We start from the raw sequence: 16,232 nt of genomic DNA, 5'->3' as shown, positions 1-16,232 counted from the left end.
TTATCAGACTCTCCATCTGATCGATTAAAGATCTTCAATGATGACTTGATCGCGAGGTTTTAGCGAAGTCTTAACTTATCAGACTCTCCATCTGATCGATTAAAGATCTTCAATGATGACTTGATCGCGAGGTTTTAGCGAAGTCTTAACTTATCAGACTCTCCATCTGATCGATTAAAGATCTTCAATGATGACTTGATCGCGAGGTTTTAGCGAAGTCTTATCTTATCAGACTCTACAGCTGATCGGTTAAAGATCTTCAATGATGACTTGATCGCGAAGTTTTAGCAAAGTCTTATCTTATCAGACTCTACAGCTGATCGGTTAAAGATCTTCAATGATGACTTGATCGCGAGGTTTTAGCAAGTCTTATCTTATCAGACTCTCCATCTGATCGGTTAAAGATCTTCAATGATGACTTGATCGCGAGGTTTTAGCAAAGTCTTATCTTATCAGACTCTACAGCTGATCGGTTAAAGATCTTCAATGATGACTTGATCGCGAGGTTTTAGCAAAGTCTTATCTTATCAGACTCTACAGCTGATCGGTTAAAGATCTTCAATGATGACTTGATCGCGAGGTTTTAGCAAAGTCTTATCTTATCAGACTCTACAGCTGATCGGTTAAAGATCTTCAATGATGACTTGATCGCGAGGTTTTAGCAAAGTCTTATCTTATCAGACTCGCCAGCTGATCAGTAAAGATCTTTCCCCAAGCCAGATACTTAAGTGTCATTTCCTTATTACAGTGTTTTGATGTTTGTCTTTGAAGGTGTCAGCAAAACAAATTCTTAGAACAGAGAGTGCGGAAGTTTCACTGTATATTAACGGCCCTTAAGTACATTCACTTAAGGGGATTTCTATTGACGAGTACAACACTATTTAATCTCACTCAACAATAAATGGCGGAAATTTTGTTGATTTTGAGAAAGGTTATTTTTAAGTTAGCACTTTTATCACACAATCGTGTTTGCAAGCTTTTGTAAAGTTAGATTCACCAGTTGTAAAATGGCTTTGCTATGTAAAAACACAATTCAACAGTTCAATGAGTGCCGCCATAGATGAGCTGTTCCGGCCGACTTATGTAGGGTAGATGATGTTTATTATTATTATCAACACGAAAAAATAGTAAGAAAAATCTTCCTCTAGATATATCCCATAGAAATCCCCCTTTTAAACTGACTCCAGCTAATTCTTAAGGATTGATTGGGATGAAAGGTCCATAAGAGGATTAAGGATCCATAAGAGTGAATGTTCAATATGCGGTTTAAAATTTATAAAAAAACATTGTTTTGTCAACAGTTTCTAAATTTGTTGTGATTTTTTTAAATTAATCCACTTAAACTAAACAAAATAACATTGACAACAACTGCTGTACTTTGAATACGAAGAAAATCACAGGAGCTTTGTTTTATGATCTATACGGGTAATTGGTATATCCTATTATATAAGACCATAGCGAACATAACGTCCTTGTACCAAGAGCGAGTGGGCGTACCCATACACTCAAAAGTTAACCGTTGTACAAGAAAAACCTCAACCTTTTTACACGTTTTCCTCTTTTTCCCGAATTCACACTTATCTTGTTTTACACCTTACAGAAAATATGTTCAAAAAATTATTAACAGTGCAAATGTGTTTAGCTATAATTAATCTCAAAATATTTATCACAGTGTTTTAGTTTTTGAAAGTTTTTTTTATTCCGTATCGTATTGCTTTATTTTGTATAATATGACACAGACTAGTGTGATCAATGCCACGAAGAGTGATTTTTTGTAAGTTGTGATTGTGATTCTAAACAGAATCAGTAACTATCATATATATCATCCTAATAAATGCGTGGTAAAATGTGTGTTTTTACTCAATCTGCGCTTAGTTGGAATAACAAGCAATCGAAATTCGCGGTTATCCTTATATGTAAAATACATTCTACTCACAAGATTATTCTGTAAATCTTATATGACCATGAAATAACATTGTTGCTTTCATTTCAAATTAAATTGTTTTCCAATTTGCACATTATCTTTAAGTAATTCAATCGACTTTGAACACGAAGATCAACAAAACGGTCATGTTCAGTTCAGGGTAATTAATTATAAGTTAAATTATTCTTATAACACAATATAAATATACAAAACAGAAACAGGAAATTTAAAGGCATAAATTTAATGTGTACATTGAATTTCTATGGAGAGGCCTTCAAAATCCTATGGAATTTTGTGTATTGTAGTATAAGAAATAACTTGATAAATCAAAAAATCATTCAATTTAGGTCCTAATTAAAATGATATCCTTAATATAGTGTCTACCTACACATACATGGAAATTAACTCCTTATCAATAAATTGTGCATTTATGATAAGAAGCGTCCTGATCTTAGCACTTTGTATTAAACTCCAATAAAACTAATTTTAGTCCTTAATGATGTAAAATAAAATGACCATAAAAATATATATAGGTCTTATTTAGCCATAAAGAACTAAGAAGGGCCATAAAGAAGCCATGAAACTAGATTTTACCGTTAAATTTAACTACGGATTAATATATTGTCTAAACTTCAACTCTTAACACTTTTGAAATTGGATAAATTATAAACAACTTTCTTTTCATTCTGTTATTTTATCCAAATAAAATTTTAACATTCCAATCATTAATACGTACCTTTGGATTGTGTCGAGCGAATACTGTAAGACACTACGGATGCCGCGCGAACTTCCTGCAATGAACTGCTAAGTCAAAGGAAAGCGTGGAGCGAAGAACAAGAAGTGGGGATACCTCAACAGGACGTCACAACACTAATCAGCTGATTTACTTCGATCAAACCTCACAACGATGGACATAACCTTCAAAATGCACCGCACATAACCTACAAACCTCGAGTTTGTCACAGATGTGGCGAGTTGTGGAGTAAAAGTGAAAGCACTTTCACTGGAGGAGGTTAATGTTACGTGGTTTTTACTTCCTGTCTTCCCGATCGCCAGGTCACAAAGGTTGTTGAACCAGTCGGCAAGAGTTTTCTCCAATATGATGTAACGTGAGCAGAACTGGTGGGTAAGGTCTCAAGGATGTTACTTTGTTTACCTTCAACTTCCTTTCTTGTTTGGTTCCAGTCACACCTTGAGTCCTTGCGCGTCTAGAATTGTATTAAATTTTTGTCGTCATAACTCCTTTGTAGTAATCTTAAGTATTTGTAACGATGGATGGATCTACGCAAACCTAGAGTTTGATCAATGAGGAATGATCAATTATGTACCGTACTTCCAAAATCCCAATAATAGTCCACAATTACAATATCTCTACACTGGTAAAGTAATTAATAAAATACTTTTAATTCTTCAACAATAGATTTTGTTAAAATATTTCTAGCTTTGTCAATAGCATTTATTTCTAGTGTTACCAATTAAGTAAATCTAATATCACACTATCATTTAAGTTATAACCAAAAATTTACATCTCCAAGAAAATCGAAACACAACCCGCTTTGGTAAATCCTAAAGCCACGACTCGGATTAAGAATGTTTACTACCAATGTTTACAATATTCAAAAGAAAGTTGTTACTTTTTGACGATAAGTCATATCATAGACAAAAAGAATTAAACGTCAGTTGAGCTGGAGCAGCTTGGAGCGCCGTGTAGTTACGGCGTACGCGCTACGTAACTACACGGCGCTCCCAGCGGTGTGCGCCAGAACCTATGGTAACCGCAGCATGGCTGACTGTCTATATTTAATTCTTTTTGTATATGGTCATATTCAACGTTGTCATCGGGTTTTCAGTGCGTTATCCACAAGAAAACCACAACAGATCAAAGAATATTGTTACTGTAATATTTTCTGTTATCTTTTGAAATCAGCATTTGGTCGAAAACCATGTTAGACCCAAAGTGCACGACAAAATGATTAGACCTAGTGTAAATATTTTAAACAACAGCTGATATCAACAACACGCTATTTTTCACCACACTATACCCTATTACCACTATTCGCCACAATAAGAATGTACACTAACAGCATAGATAAAAAACAAGGAGTATCTCTATCTATGCTAACAGTAACAGTCAACACAACTTTAAGGTTATGTGAAGAAATCACTTGAGGAATCAGCAAAAATAATAATAAATAGTTGCTAGGCAACGGTGATACTGATTGTGTATTTAGCATTCATGTTTGAAGAAAGTAATGCGGACAGCTGATTTTACGGCCCTAGGGATGTACCCTGCTCGGTCCCCAAATGACGATGACAGCTGGCTTGGTCGGCAAAACGTAACTTTCAGCCACCAATTAACGTATGTAAAACAGCTAAAAACATCATAGTGTGGTGAAAATATATTTTCCTTACTAAGGCGTTTGGCTCTTTTCGGCCCAAGCTCAAGTTTTGTAAACTGGCTAGGATTGAAAAGACGCTTTTAGCCCATGTGATTAATCATGTCTTTTGTCTAATTGCAACATAATAAACTAAGTCTGAAAACAAAAATTCATCAACAATTACCTCTCAAAATGATTTCCTTGTTTTCAAAACTTTGCTAAAGCCCAGCTGTTTAGATATTTGTGATTATTTAGTTCGGTGTATTACGATGATGTTAGTGTACATTACCATTGATACGTCGAATAATTGATAAGAATGCAAGAAAAAGAATAAGCCATAGCCAATCAAAATAATCGGACCAATAATTCAACATTTTTGCCCAAGCTGGACTCTGAATATTCTCCCGTCCTAATAACCTTCTTCACGCAACCTTAATTCAACTGTCCACCTCAACGATTAATTAATGGAAAAATCTACTGGGAAATGTTTAGTATGGAATTGGATAAATGTGTCGGAAAATATGACAAAATTATCGTCTTGCAGAAATTGCAAACTCTGTTAAAATATTTGTTAGTAAATTATTAAAATGGTTGTCAAAAAGCTATCTTGAAACCCTCACCTCCCACTCCACAACGACTACTATAATCCCCCAATGACACATTAGAATATTATGGCAGCGGTTTATGTAGAGATTATAAGATTTTATAAAATTTAAATAAGTTAATAAGATTAAAAAAATATATTTCTAACTCAGTATTGTCTCACTACTATACATTTGGAGGCTGCTTAGCGTTTTGCAAACACATTTTAAATAGTAGGGAAATTGACCAAAGTGGAAAAGAGATATTCTGAAAGAAAATAAATTTCCTACAAAACACTATTAGGCATTTCTTGAAAATATTCAGTATGGACTGCCAACAGTTGCCACCAAACAAAATACAGTATGTGAAACACCCCGTTTCCAATGTATTTCTTAAGGAAACACATTTCTTTTAATTTTCGCCATTTATCTTAACAAAAACAAACTTTCATAGTAAACCTACAGCTTTCCAATGACCCTTTATTGATAAAATTGGTTTAGGAGAACTGTAAAGTTGGCAATGATTTAAAAAACGGAATATTATAACCCAAATAGATTGTGATTACGATCATTTATACACAGAAAACTTGTAGACTAAGCAAATCCCCATATCTGATAGGTTTTCAATATATTAAATGAATTTATGAGTGTAATTTTTCCAGATTGGTAATATATTGGACCATGATGAAGATTGATTGTCTTGGATGCGATGTGTTGATTTATCACCCTTTTATACAATAGTTTCATAAGTCTCTTTTTATTTGATGTATTAACAACAGTAGTGTGTGTGTTTCGTGTATCACCGCTAGGTGCCACTACTGTCATCGTCAAGGGCCACAACAGCTCGCCTAGCGGAGCTAGGTGTCACTACCGGTACGAAACAGTTCGCTCAGTCTCCGCCAGGTGTCACTGAATACTTAATCCACTGTTGTTTATATGTTTCTATTCATTTAAAACTGTATGCACATCATGAGCGATATTGGCTGAAGCTAGAAAGATAATAATACACAATACATTGAAAATTACGCACCATTTTTCAAATTAACCCCGTGGTATTAAACAAATTAGACTTTGTATCTGTTGACACTCGCAGTGATTTTTGCGTGGCAAATATAAGACTACCTCGATTAGAGTGGTTTCGAGATTAGTTGTTGTTTTGGCAGATCCAAATATATTCTTTGAGAAGCCGAGAATCGTGTCTTTTTCTTGGAGACCGATGATTGGCTTATAACAATCAATAATAATGTATAAATCTAAAGCTAGTGTCTCGGTGTCTGTCCGTCTGTATGTGTAATTACTAGTCAAAGCTAATAGGTGCACAGGGTCGCCGGAATTTTATCCCCCTGGAATTTTACCCCCTGGGCAAAGCTGACGTCACTATGACGTAGTAACCTGAGTGGCCAAAAGTTTGTTCGCGGCCGGAATTTTACCCCCGCGGATTTCGAAGTCTAATGAAAATAGTTAGAGCGTGATTAATTCAATTAGCGATAAAAACCGGAATTTTACCCCCTGTCCATATAACTAGTGTTTAGACAACTGAAATGTACGGGCCGGATTTTTACCCCCCGGAATTTTACCCCCGGAATTTCACCCCCGGATTTTTACCCCCCGGAATTTTACCCCCTGGCCGATTTTAGAAATTGAATGATTGGTTTTCTTATTTCTGTTTTTAATTAATTGTAAACATTTCATTATTTAGTGGCCTATCTCTATTTATTTATTTTGTAATCTCATTCAGTTGATTGTATATACGTCATATTAACCAAAAGTTGGCTTCAAAGATCGAATCCTAATACTTGAATCTCAAAATTAAAATTAAAAACATGTTCGATTAGTTAATGTCACAAATAAATTAAGATAGGCTACTTAATAATAAAATGTTTACTATTAAATTAAAACAGAATGAAGATAATTAATCATTCTCACTAATTTTTATATCTAGCCAGGGGGTAAAATTCCGGGGGTAAAAATCCGGGGGGTAAAATTCCGGGGGTAAAATTCCGGGGGGTAAAATTCCGGGGGTAAAATTCCGGCGGGTAAAAATCCGGGCCGTACACTCTGGGTTTTTATAATTTGACGTGTTCTGGTTAAATTCACAACCGTGAAAATATATGTTTAATTCCGCGTTTAATCCATCGAGCTGATGTCGCGAAACTCAAAAGTTCGCGGCCGGAATTTTACCCCCTGGTTTGTGACGTCACGTTTGCCCAGGGGGTAAAATTCCAGGGGGATAAAAATCCGCTACCCCGGTGCACAAACTACTGATGAGCCAACTGGGCTTAGCTTAAATTTTACAAAAATAAAGCTACCATACCAAGGACTATTTACACATCGATTCTAACCGTGGGCTTTGGCTTAAACAGTTCTGAGGTGAAAAATAGGTTTTCCCATTTTTGACCCTAAAAACACAAAATTTTACAATTTCTTTCCAGACCATTTTGTAGAGCTTAAAAAACAAATAATTTAGTATATTGAAGTGTTGTTGTGCGCCTAATGGTTACGGAGAAAATTCCAAAAGATTGTTAATTTAAAATTCCCATGTTATTCTTATGGAGAATAAGTCAACTGTTGTAGTTTGATTGTTTATGAATTGGAAAATACTTTCATTTCTTACTAAACGAATACACTTAAAAAAAAACACCTTTACCCACCCTGTTGCAGCAAACCTAAGTACTCGTTGGGATATTTTTATGAAGGCATTTTAGTGTAAATCCAATCAGGATAATGGAAATTCGCTTAGTCTGCAGGTTTGCTGTGGCGTAGTATTTTAATAGAATATTCGCTACAGCCCTACAGCTCAGTGCAACCATTGAATGTTGTGGTTATATAGTCAATGGTACAACAAACTTCGCTACTTGAGTATCCAGAGTCCCAATGCTAATACCTACTTTTTACTTTGAAATGGCAAATATCCCGGGGAATTGTAGGATATCTCTAGGAAAGCCTAATAATCACAGTTCTTTGATAATATAATGTCATATGGTACTAAAACTAAGAAGATATCCTGGGGATGATTTGTGCTGTGTGGGAACATACCCAGTGTTACTGAAATTGACCACATCTTTATTATCTTTGGTAGACATTTAAGGATGATGAGAATATATCATTGGGATTGTATTTAATGTTATAATACTCTATTTTTTAACCTGTGGTTATACACAACAGATAGTATGAACATTGCAGCCTTAGTTACCTAAATAATCTACTTCATTCCCAAGCCTTTGATGTCCAACAAGCTGTTCAGTTCATGACCGTAGTACTACTACGCCATTAGCAGAAGAATTATTTCCCGTCAAATTACGGCAGTGCTTGATGATTTGTCGAAATTCAGTGTTTACAAGTGAAGCCAATTTTAATGTTTCCAGTCATTCTATTTTGTTTTTAAAGTAGCCATCAAGTTAGATATCCTGAAAAAGGTGAGTACAAGTAAAACGTTATTATTGGTATAGCTTTCTGTTTGACGCTTTCGTCCTTGTCAACTCACTTCCCAATAAAATAGATCCACATCCAGGAAGTCGTTTGTTCATTGAAAAGTTCCGAACCAAGCAGTGTCTGATCAGTTCCAGTTGTAAATATTGTGCATTCTTGTTCTCATAAACTTTTGTTTCAACGTTTTTGCTCAAAGTGACTCTTGTTCCGATAGTTGATTCTTAATTTATACAATTGGTCGATCTGAATAAAATTTATTTTATGGACTATGAAGTGACATAATTATTCACTCGAAGCTGTTGGGTTGGATGAGTAGGCTAGCTAAATTTATATTTTTAAGTATATTTTGTTCCTACCATTTGCCATGTATTAGTGTTGTAACTCTAGCTGATATGATTCTAACCTAGAATATACAACAACTGTTAAAACCTAAGGCTAAATTTACATGGAAGTAGCCTAACTTTACTTTTTTAACAATTGAAACTTAGTAGCCCTAACCTAAATTGGTTCTAGCCTAGGTCTAGTACTCCCAGGATCTGTCCTTGAAATAAAACCATCTCATTATGAGGTATGCTCAGCTTGTAATGGGGCCTGCTGGCAGTGGAAAATCAACTTATTGTTCTGCAATTGCTAAACACGCTGAAGCTGAGAATAAAGTGATTCAAGTGGTGAATTTAGATCCAGCAGCTGAGTATTTTGATTACGAACCATTTGTAGATGTGCGAGAACTAATTCAGGTAGATGATGCTATGGAAGATGAAGACATGCAGTTTGGACCAAACGGAGGCTTGGTTTTTTGTATGGAGTATTTGTTAGAAAATGTAGATTGGTTAAGAGATCAGTTAGGAGATGGTGATGATGACTACACAATTTTCGACTGCCCAGGACAGATAGAACTGTATACTCACATGAATACAATTAAACACCTGGTTGAGCTATTACAGCAATGGAATTTCAATGTTTGTGGAGTGTTTTTGGTTGATGCTCAGTTCATGGTTGACGGACCCAAATTTCTATCAGGAACCATGGCAGCTCTATCAGTCATGGTGAATTTAGAATTACCTCATGTCAATGTGTTGAGTAAAATGGATCTTCTTACCAAATCTGCTCGTAATCGTCTTGACAGTTACCTTGATCCAGATCCCAATGCCTTGTTGCAAGACAACGAAAAAACATCAACGTGGAATTCAAAATACCGAAAGTTAACAGAAGCACTTGGACAGATAATAGAAGACTTTAGTTTGGTTCGTTTCCATCCTTTGAATATTAAGGACGAAGAAAATTTGGCGGACTTGCTGTTGACAATTAACAATGTTATCCAGTATGGTGAGGACGCTGATGTTAAAACTAAAGACTTTGAGTATCCTGACCCAGAAGAAGAAAATGTGGAAGATGGTGACTAAAATGACTTTAAACTTCTAAAAAACCTAACTAAAACAAAAAACTTCGATAATTTACCATCAACATTGTTGGATACCATTCTATGCCTAGGCTACCCTATGTCATTTTCAGGTAATTTTAATAAAATACACATCTTTACAATTTCTAACTTAGTTTGGATTTTATATTCCTGTTCTTTATAAAAGTTTAAAGTAATGGGCCTGAGTAAATAACTTAAAAGGGATCAATTATGAAAATGTGACGACTTTTAATAATAATTTTAACCCTCCGAATGTTATTTGTCAATGCGTCGACACATAACACACTTTGTGTAGTGTTTTGTGTCAATGCATCGACTCACAAACACTGTTTACGGCGAAGGCTCTATGACTGACAAAATCGGATTGAACTGGATCGAGTTAGGTATCGTTTTATTTTGCAGATTTAGAGCTTTCTCCGGAGGTCTGTCTCTAAGCGCTTTTCATTTTAGTTCTGAAAATATTGTAGCAGACAGCTGACGTGCGTATTTGTAAACCGCTTTGGTTAACCTCGCACTAATGTTTTATTACGTTTATCATTGTTTTAGTGTTAAAAATCAAAAGTAGTGATAAACGTGGTGCATTATAAGAAGATTTAAGTGATTTTGAAGGGCTGGTTGATGATCCTGAAGAAGTAGGTAGTGATATTGATGTAAATTATCAGCCAGATTCCTAGCTATGGTTAGGCTATGCATTCTTAGCTAAACACTATGTACCGAAATCTGTTTTTTGCCCATAACTTATTTATTTGCAAATCTACTTCCTTATATTATTATATATTTGTAATCCTCATACAATTTAGAACAAAGTGGCTATTTTCAAATATTTATAGGCCTATAATTTATACAACTTCATTGAGTGCGAACTTATTTTTTTTTTTAAATTTTCCAAATTTTTTTTTTACCTAAAATTTTTTTTTGAAACAAATGTTCCTTATGTTTTATGTATAATATTGAAGCCCATGATTTTCCAAACAAAATGGTATATAGAACAGTATAATTAACATTGTTTTCAAGTTTCTCAGATCCGTTTTAATAAAACCTTGCAAATGAGCAAAAAATAGGCAGACATTAAGGCCAAAACAAGGGACACTCGGAGGGTTAAGGATTAACTTAAGTCACTCTAAATTAGGGTGTTTTATTTTTAATCCATTTTTGATCCATTTTAACTTGAGCCTATTTTAATCCCATGTCAATATAAATTTGAGTCTTAATGATAACTTTCATGACAAATTAGAGACTTTTATGAAAGAACATTATTAAGAAAACCTTTTTTTGTAATAAGACGCTAGGCAAGACCTATGGGTTGCGGCATTATCACTTGGATAAAATCCATTGGTGATTTGGCGGGATTTGAACCAGGGACCGGAGTCCTGTGCTCTAACCACTACACCAGCTCCCTCCCCATCAAGAAAACCTTAACCACAGTACAATTTCACATTGTTTCCTGGCCTACCAAGTAGGCTACTTTCAAAAGTCCTTGAGTGTTTATTAGAATACTTTGTGGTGTGATATTAAAAATATTAAGTAGGTTTTAGCCTACGGTAAACTACCTATTGCAAGATTTTATCTTTCTAATAACCTTGATGAGATAAGGTACTGGTACATAACTTAATCAGGCACTTTCCTGTTAAAGGGAACATTCATTATTATCGATGATTTTTTTGATATATCTATACCTACAGTATTTTTGTTTTCCAATCCATTACAAATTGACAACTGATTTTGTTTAGGCTAAAATAGTCTACAGTATTATATGGATTAAGAAATTAAACCGTTCTGAGCTAATCTAACATAACCAATCAAACTTACTGTACCATTTAAAAATTCCGTTTGATAACAGAAAAGACAAGTGAAACACATAATTTATAAATGTTACAGCAAGTTTGATTAGTTATTTTAGGTTATTTTTTTAGAACAGTTTCATTTCAATATTGTTTGTTGATACTGAACAATATTTATCGTAGTCGTACAAATTGACAACTGATTTTGTTTAGGCTAAAATAGTCTACAGTATTATATGGATTAAGAAATGAAACCGTTCTGAGCTAATCTAACATAACCAATCAAACTTACTGTACCATTTAAAAATTCCGTTTGATAACAGAAAAGACAAGTTAAACACGTAATTTATAAATGTTACAGCAAGTTTGGTTAGTTATGTTAGGTCATTTTTTTAAAACAGTTTCATTTCATTATTGTTTGTTGATACTGAACAATATTTATCGTAGTTGTCAGCTGATATGTTTCAATTTGTTAGTATCGATAGATCGAGAAAAAACCATCGATAATAATGAATGTTCCCTTAAACAAGAAAGTACCGTGATAGAAAATTTTATAGGCCTAACTTACTGGTACTCAATTGATACATTTTGTCAACTTTAAACCATTAAAGTTTTAAACCACCATGATCCCTTAGCTGCTCCCAAATCCGTCAAAAGGCAATTTGGGTGGACATGTTAGGTTAAGATGATCTAGGTACCGGTATGCCTAGTTATATATTATGTATTTTTTTTAATAGGACTAAGAAATATAGTACAGTGTAACATTTTTTGAAATTATAATAAGAAATGAAATTATAATAACATTGACGATTGCAATGCAGGTTTTTCATGTTAAAAGCAAATAAAGACATTTAATTTCATTTCAATAAAGATAAAATCAAACATAAATCAAATCAAACATACTTTATTTCCAAATAATAATACAGAATATAAATTATAACATAACTTCCAGTGGACAGACACCCTACTTGCTATTGCATAGATAAAAATAGGTACCTAATTAAATATAAAAATACAAATAAACTTAATAATAACAACAAAGGATGTAAGGTCTCAGAGAAGCTATGTTAAACATAAGGAAATAAGCCTACATGGGCTGGAAGCCTGTGCGTAGGCTCAGTCGCTATCAGTGACTGACGTATTTGTTGGAAAAATAAATAAAATGGAAAATAATATGAATATAAATAATATTTATATTCATAGATATTCAGAGAATCTTAAAAACAAATGATTTAATATAATTGTAAAACTATTCTGATTCTAAATTGGTGAATGAGCAATTTAAGGAATGAGGCAAGGCGGAGGGCACATACATATAAATATATGTAGTTAAGAATGTTCGATGTTAGTAATTCAGTTATTCAGTAAAGATTACGGGAGAATAAAGTAGAGTCAAGTCTGCCTGTACTCTGCTTTGATTAGGAGTTCTGATTCATCTACACCCCACTCTATCAGACAGCCAGTGATGCATTTTTTGAAAATAGTAATCGATGGAGAATGGAACAAATGATAAGAATTACAACGGGAGATAACATTACGATATAAAACTTCAGAAATGTAAGAGGAATTTGTTAATGAGTAAGACTTGGCTAAATGGGAGGTAGTTATTCCAACATTCTGTGCATATCGGGTATTATAAGAATGTGATGTTTGGTTAAAAATAGAATCGAAGTTCTTGAAAATATGAATTGAAAGAAATTTGATAAATAACTGTCTGACACTGAGTAAGGATAGTTCACGAAATAATGTGTTAGTGGGGTATCGAATTGGCTTATTGAAACAAACTTTGAGTAACAACTTCTGAAGGACAAAGAGAGGTTCTAAAAAAGTGGGAAAAGCTCCGCCCCATACGATGATGCCAAATGAAAGTAACGACTGGACATAGGCGTAATATGCTAGCTTCATTTCCTGTGTTGTTAATATGTCACGCAGTTTCCTAAATGCAAATATATATTTACGTAATTTAGAGGTTAAAAAATGTATGTGGTCAGACCACTTCATACGATTGTCAAAAATCACACCTAAATATTTATAGGAATTTACTTTCTCAATTTGCTCACAAGAGCAAAATCTATTTAAAAAGTTGCCACAAGAGTGAATTGAAATATTTTCCAAGTTATAATCAGTAGTATCTCTTAGTGAAATTGGTAAGAATTTGGTTTTTGAAACATTTAAGGATAGAACATTTTGGTCAAACCATTTTTGTATTAAAAGAAGATCATGATTAGCATCATCACGGACGTTTTCCCAACTTGTCCCGTTTTCAAGAATGACGGTATCATCGGCAAATAAAAACAGTTTGCCTTTAATTGAAAGTTTTGTGATATTATTTATATAAATTAAGAACAGGACAGGCCCAAGAGTGCTTCCTTGAATTACCCCATAGTTTATGGGTTTTACGTCACTGGAAATTCCGTTAATCACCACACTTTGCTTTCTGTCGGATAAATAGCTTTGAAACCACTGATGAGCGGTGCCACGAATGCCAATGTTTTCTAGTTTAACTAATAGCTTTGTTCGATCAACAGAATCAAATGCCTTTTTTAAATCTAGGAATACTAGCATACTCCGTCTGTTGTGAGAGATATTATCATTTATGTTTTTACTTACTTCGAATAGAGCGTCAGATATATTTTTTTCTTTTACAAAACCGTACTGTTCTTTGCTTAAAATTTCGTTTGTTTCAAGGTAATTAACAAGCTGATCTTTCACAATGCGTTCTAAAATTTTTGAGAAAACACTCAGCATAGATATGGGGCGGAAGTTATTGACGTCTGAAAAATCGTTGGATTTGTAAAGAGGATATACTTTGGCTGTCTTAAAGGGGGTTGGAAAAGTGCCTGATGTTAAACTTAGATTGATCAAATGAGTTAGCGGTAGGAGAAAAATATGTATTTGTTGTTTTAGAAAATCAGCAGATATATTGTCAAAGCCAGGTGCAGACCCTCCCCTAAGTGAGTTAACGTAACGTGTGACGTCATGTTCAGTGACTGTATGTAGCGTGAGCTGCGAGTCATATCTGTAGTCAGCGTCGTTCAGTATTGGGGTTCCTCCAGAGTCAATATTATTGGCCAGATTTTGACCAACAAGAGAGAAAAAAGTATTGAAATCACTAGCAATTCGCTTTAATGTTTCATCGTTAAAAACATGTGATTGAGGTAAAAACTTCTGTACAGGAAACGCATCTCGAGATTTGACTCTCCCAGACAGCTCATTGATAACACCCCAAAGCACTTTGGGATCTTTATTCCCCTGATTAATTTTGCTTCTGTAATAATCTCTCTTTGCATTTTTTAACGATCGACTTAAATTGCTTCTAACTATGATAAAGCGAATCCTTAGGTTTTCATTAAAAGGTTGTTTTTTTAGAGTTTTACTAAGCTTGTCCCTCTCACGAATTTGTTGAACAAGATCCAGCGTTATCCAAGGTTTAATCTTTTTAAATCTTATATTGTTATTTGATAATTTTCTTGAGCTTTCATTAGACACTGATATAATTTCGTTAAAACGCTCAGAACATACATTGGTATCGAAACAGTTCAGAACGGTTCCCCAATCTGCGTGAGTAAGATTGTCGGCAAGTAGTGTGCGGTCAATGTAAGTGTGACGTGTCTTGTCGGACTGGTTATTGGATAAATTGTTCGTGGTTACAGTCAAATTCAGTGCAGTTCCATAGTGATCGGTGATACCTGTCTCAAAAATAGCTGTATCTATATATTTTAAATCTGCAATACGGACAAATATATGATCCAAACAAGACATAGAGTTATAAGAGACACGTGTGGGTTTATCAATGCACTGAACTAAGCCATTGCCTATCAAACAATTTAAATATCTGTCAGAAATGTGATTACCTTTGAGCAAGTCAATATTTATATCACCCACAAAAATCATCTTTACATTCAAAGGCAAATAGTTAAAGAATTCTTCGAGTTCTGATAAAAATAAGTCAACGTTGCTGTCATGAGTTCTGTACAGTGTAGTGAGAATGTATTGCTCACTGTGTAAAGTAAAGTTCAAGCGTAAACCAAAAACGTCTCCAATAGTAATCTGTACATAAGTGAAAGCCAGACGATTATTAACATAAACTAGTACACCGTCATTCTGATTGCGATAGTTATCTGTAGTCACAAGGTCAAAGCCCTATATAACCTCTCCCCCCACCCCACCCCTCAACCAACATTCAGAAAGAACAATGAAATCAAGATTATGAATAAACGGATGTAATAAGACTAACAACTCGTCAAAATTTTTCTGGATACTACGAATATTAATGTGAAATAATTTTAACGTGCTATCATTAAGTTTCGTATTAAAAAAATTAAAATAATCCGTCTCTGTGTCTAATGCTACACAGGAATTAAATGAAAGTATATCGTCATCCACTTCACCCAACATGACCTCTGCACAGCCTCCCACCCAGTCAAGGACCCTGAATTTAGAGTAGGAAAAAACTAAATATAATAAAAAATCAAGTAATAATTGTAACAGAGTTGTAAAAGTTACGATATTTAACATATTAAAATTGAGCTTTAGAGTCCAAAGCTATACTAACCTTAAATAACAAATAATTGTAACATTAATGAAAAACTAAAATGTCTTTAACCCTGAACATGTGGTACGAGTCATAAAATACCTATAACTGGGAACTAACAACAATCATGGAAATTTTAAATACTTGTTACTATCAATTATTAATTGCATTTAAAAATATATTAT

The 16,232-nt window shown here is 34.1% G+C and overlaps 2 protein-coding genes across 5 annotated transcripts in view; both read left to right on the top strand.

Annotated features, from left to right (window-relative positions):
* Positions 1–8,149: 8,149 nt before the first annotated feature.
* LOC128999640 (epsin-1-like) overlaps positions 8,150–16,232 on the top strand; it is a 46,365-nt gene continuing 38,282 nt past the window's right edge. For all 4 annotated transcript variants that reach the window (XM_054426250.1, XM_054426248.1, XM_054426247.1 and 1 more), the window contains exon 1: positions 8,150–8,299. The gene's annotated coding sequence lies outside the window, so the exon portion shown is untranslated. The remainder of the gene's footprint in view (positions 8,300–16,232) is intronic.
* On the top strand, positions 8,432–9,865 carry LOC128999641 (GPN-loop GTPase 3-like). Its single transcript, XM_054426252.1, has one exon. The coding sequence runs from the start codon at positions 8,876–8,878 to the stop codon at positions 9,713–9,715; it is 840 nt and encodes a 279-aa protein (XP_054282227.1). The 5' UTR covers positions 8,432–8,875; the 3' UTR covers positions 9,716–9,865.

This window comes from Macrosteles quadrilineatus, unplaced genomic scaffold (genome assembly GCF_028750875.1).
Source record: "Macrosteles quadrilineatus isolate MER2022 unplaced genomic scaffold, UCM_ALF_1.0 Scaffold_8__2_contigs__length_117827958, whole genome shotgun sequence".
Taxonomy (NCBI): Eukaryota; Metazoa; Arthropoda; class Insecta; order Hemiptera; family Cicadellidae; genus Macrosteles; species Macrosteles quadrilineatus.
This window is presented reverse-complemented; position numbering and strand designations above follow the sequence as displayed.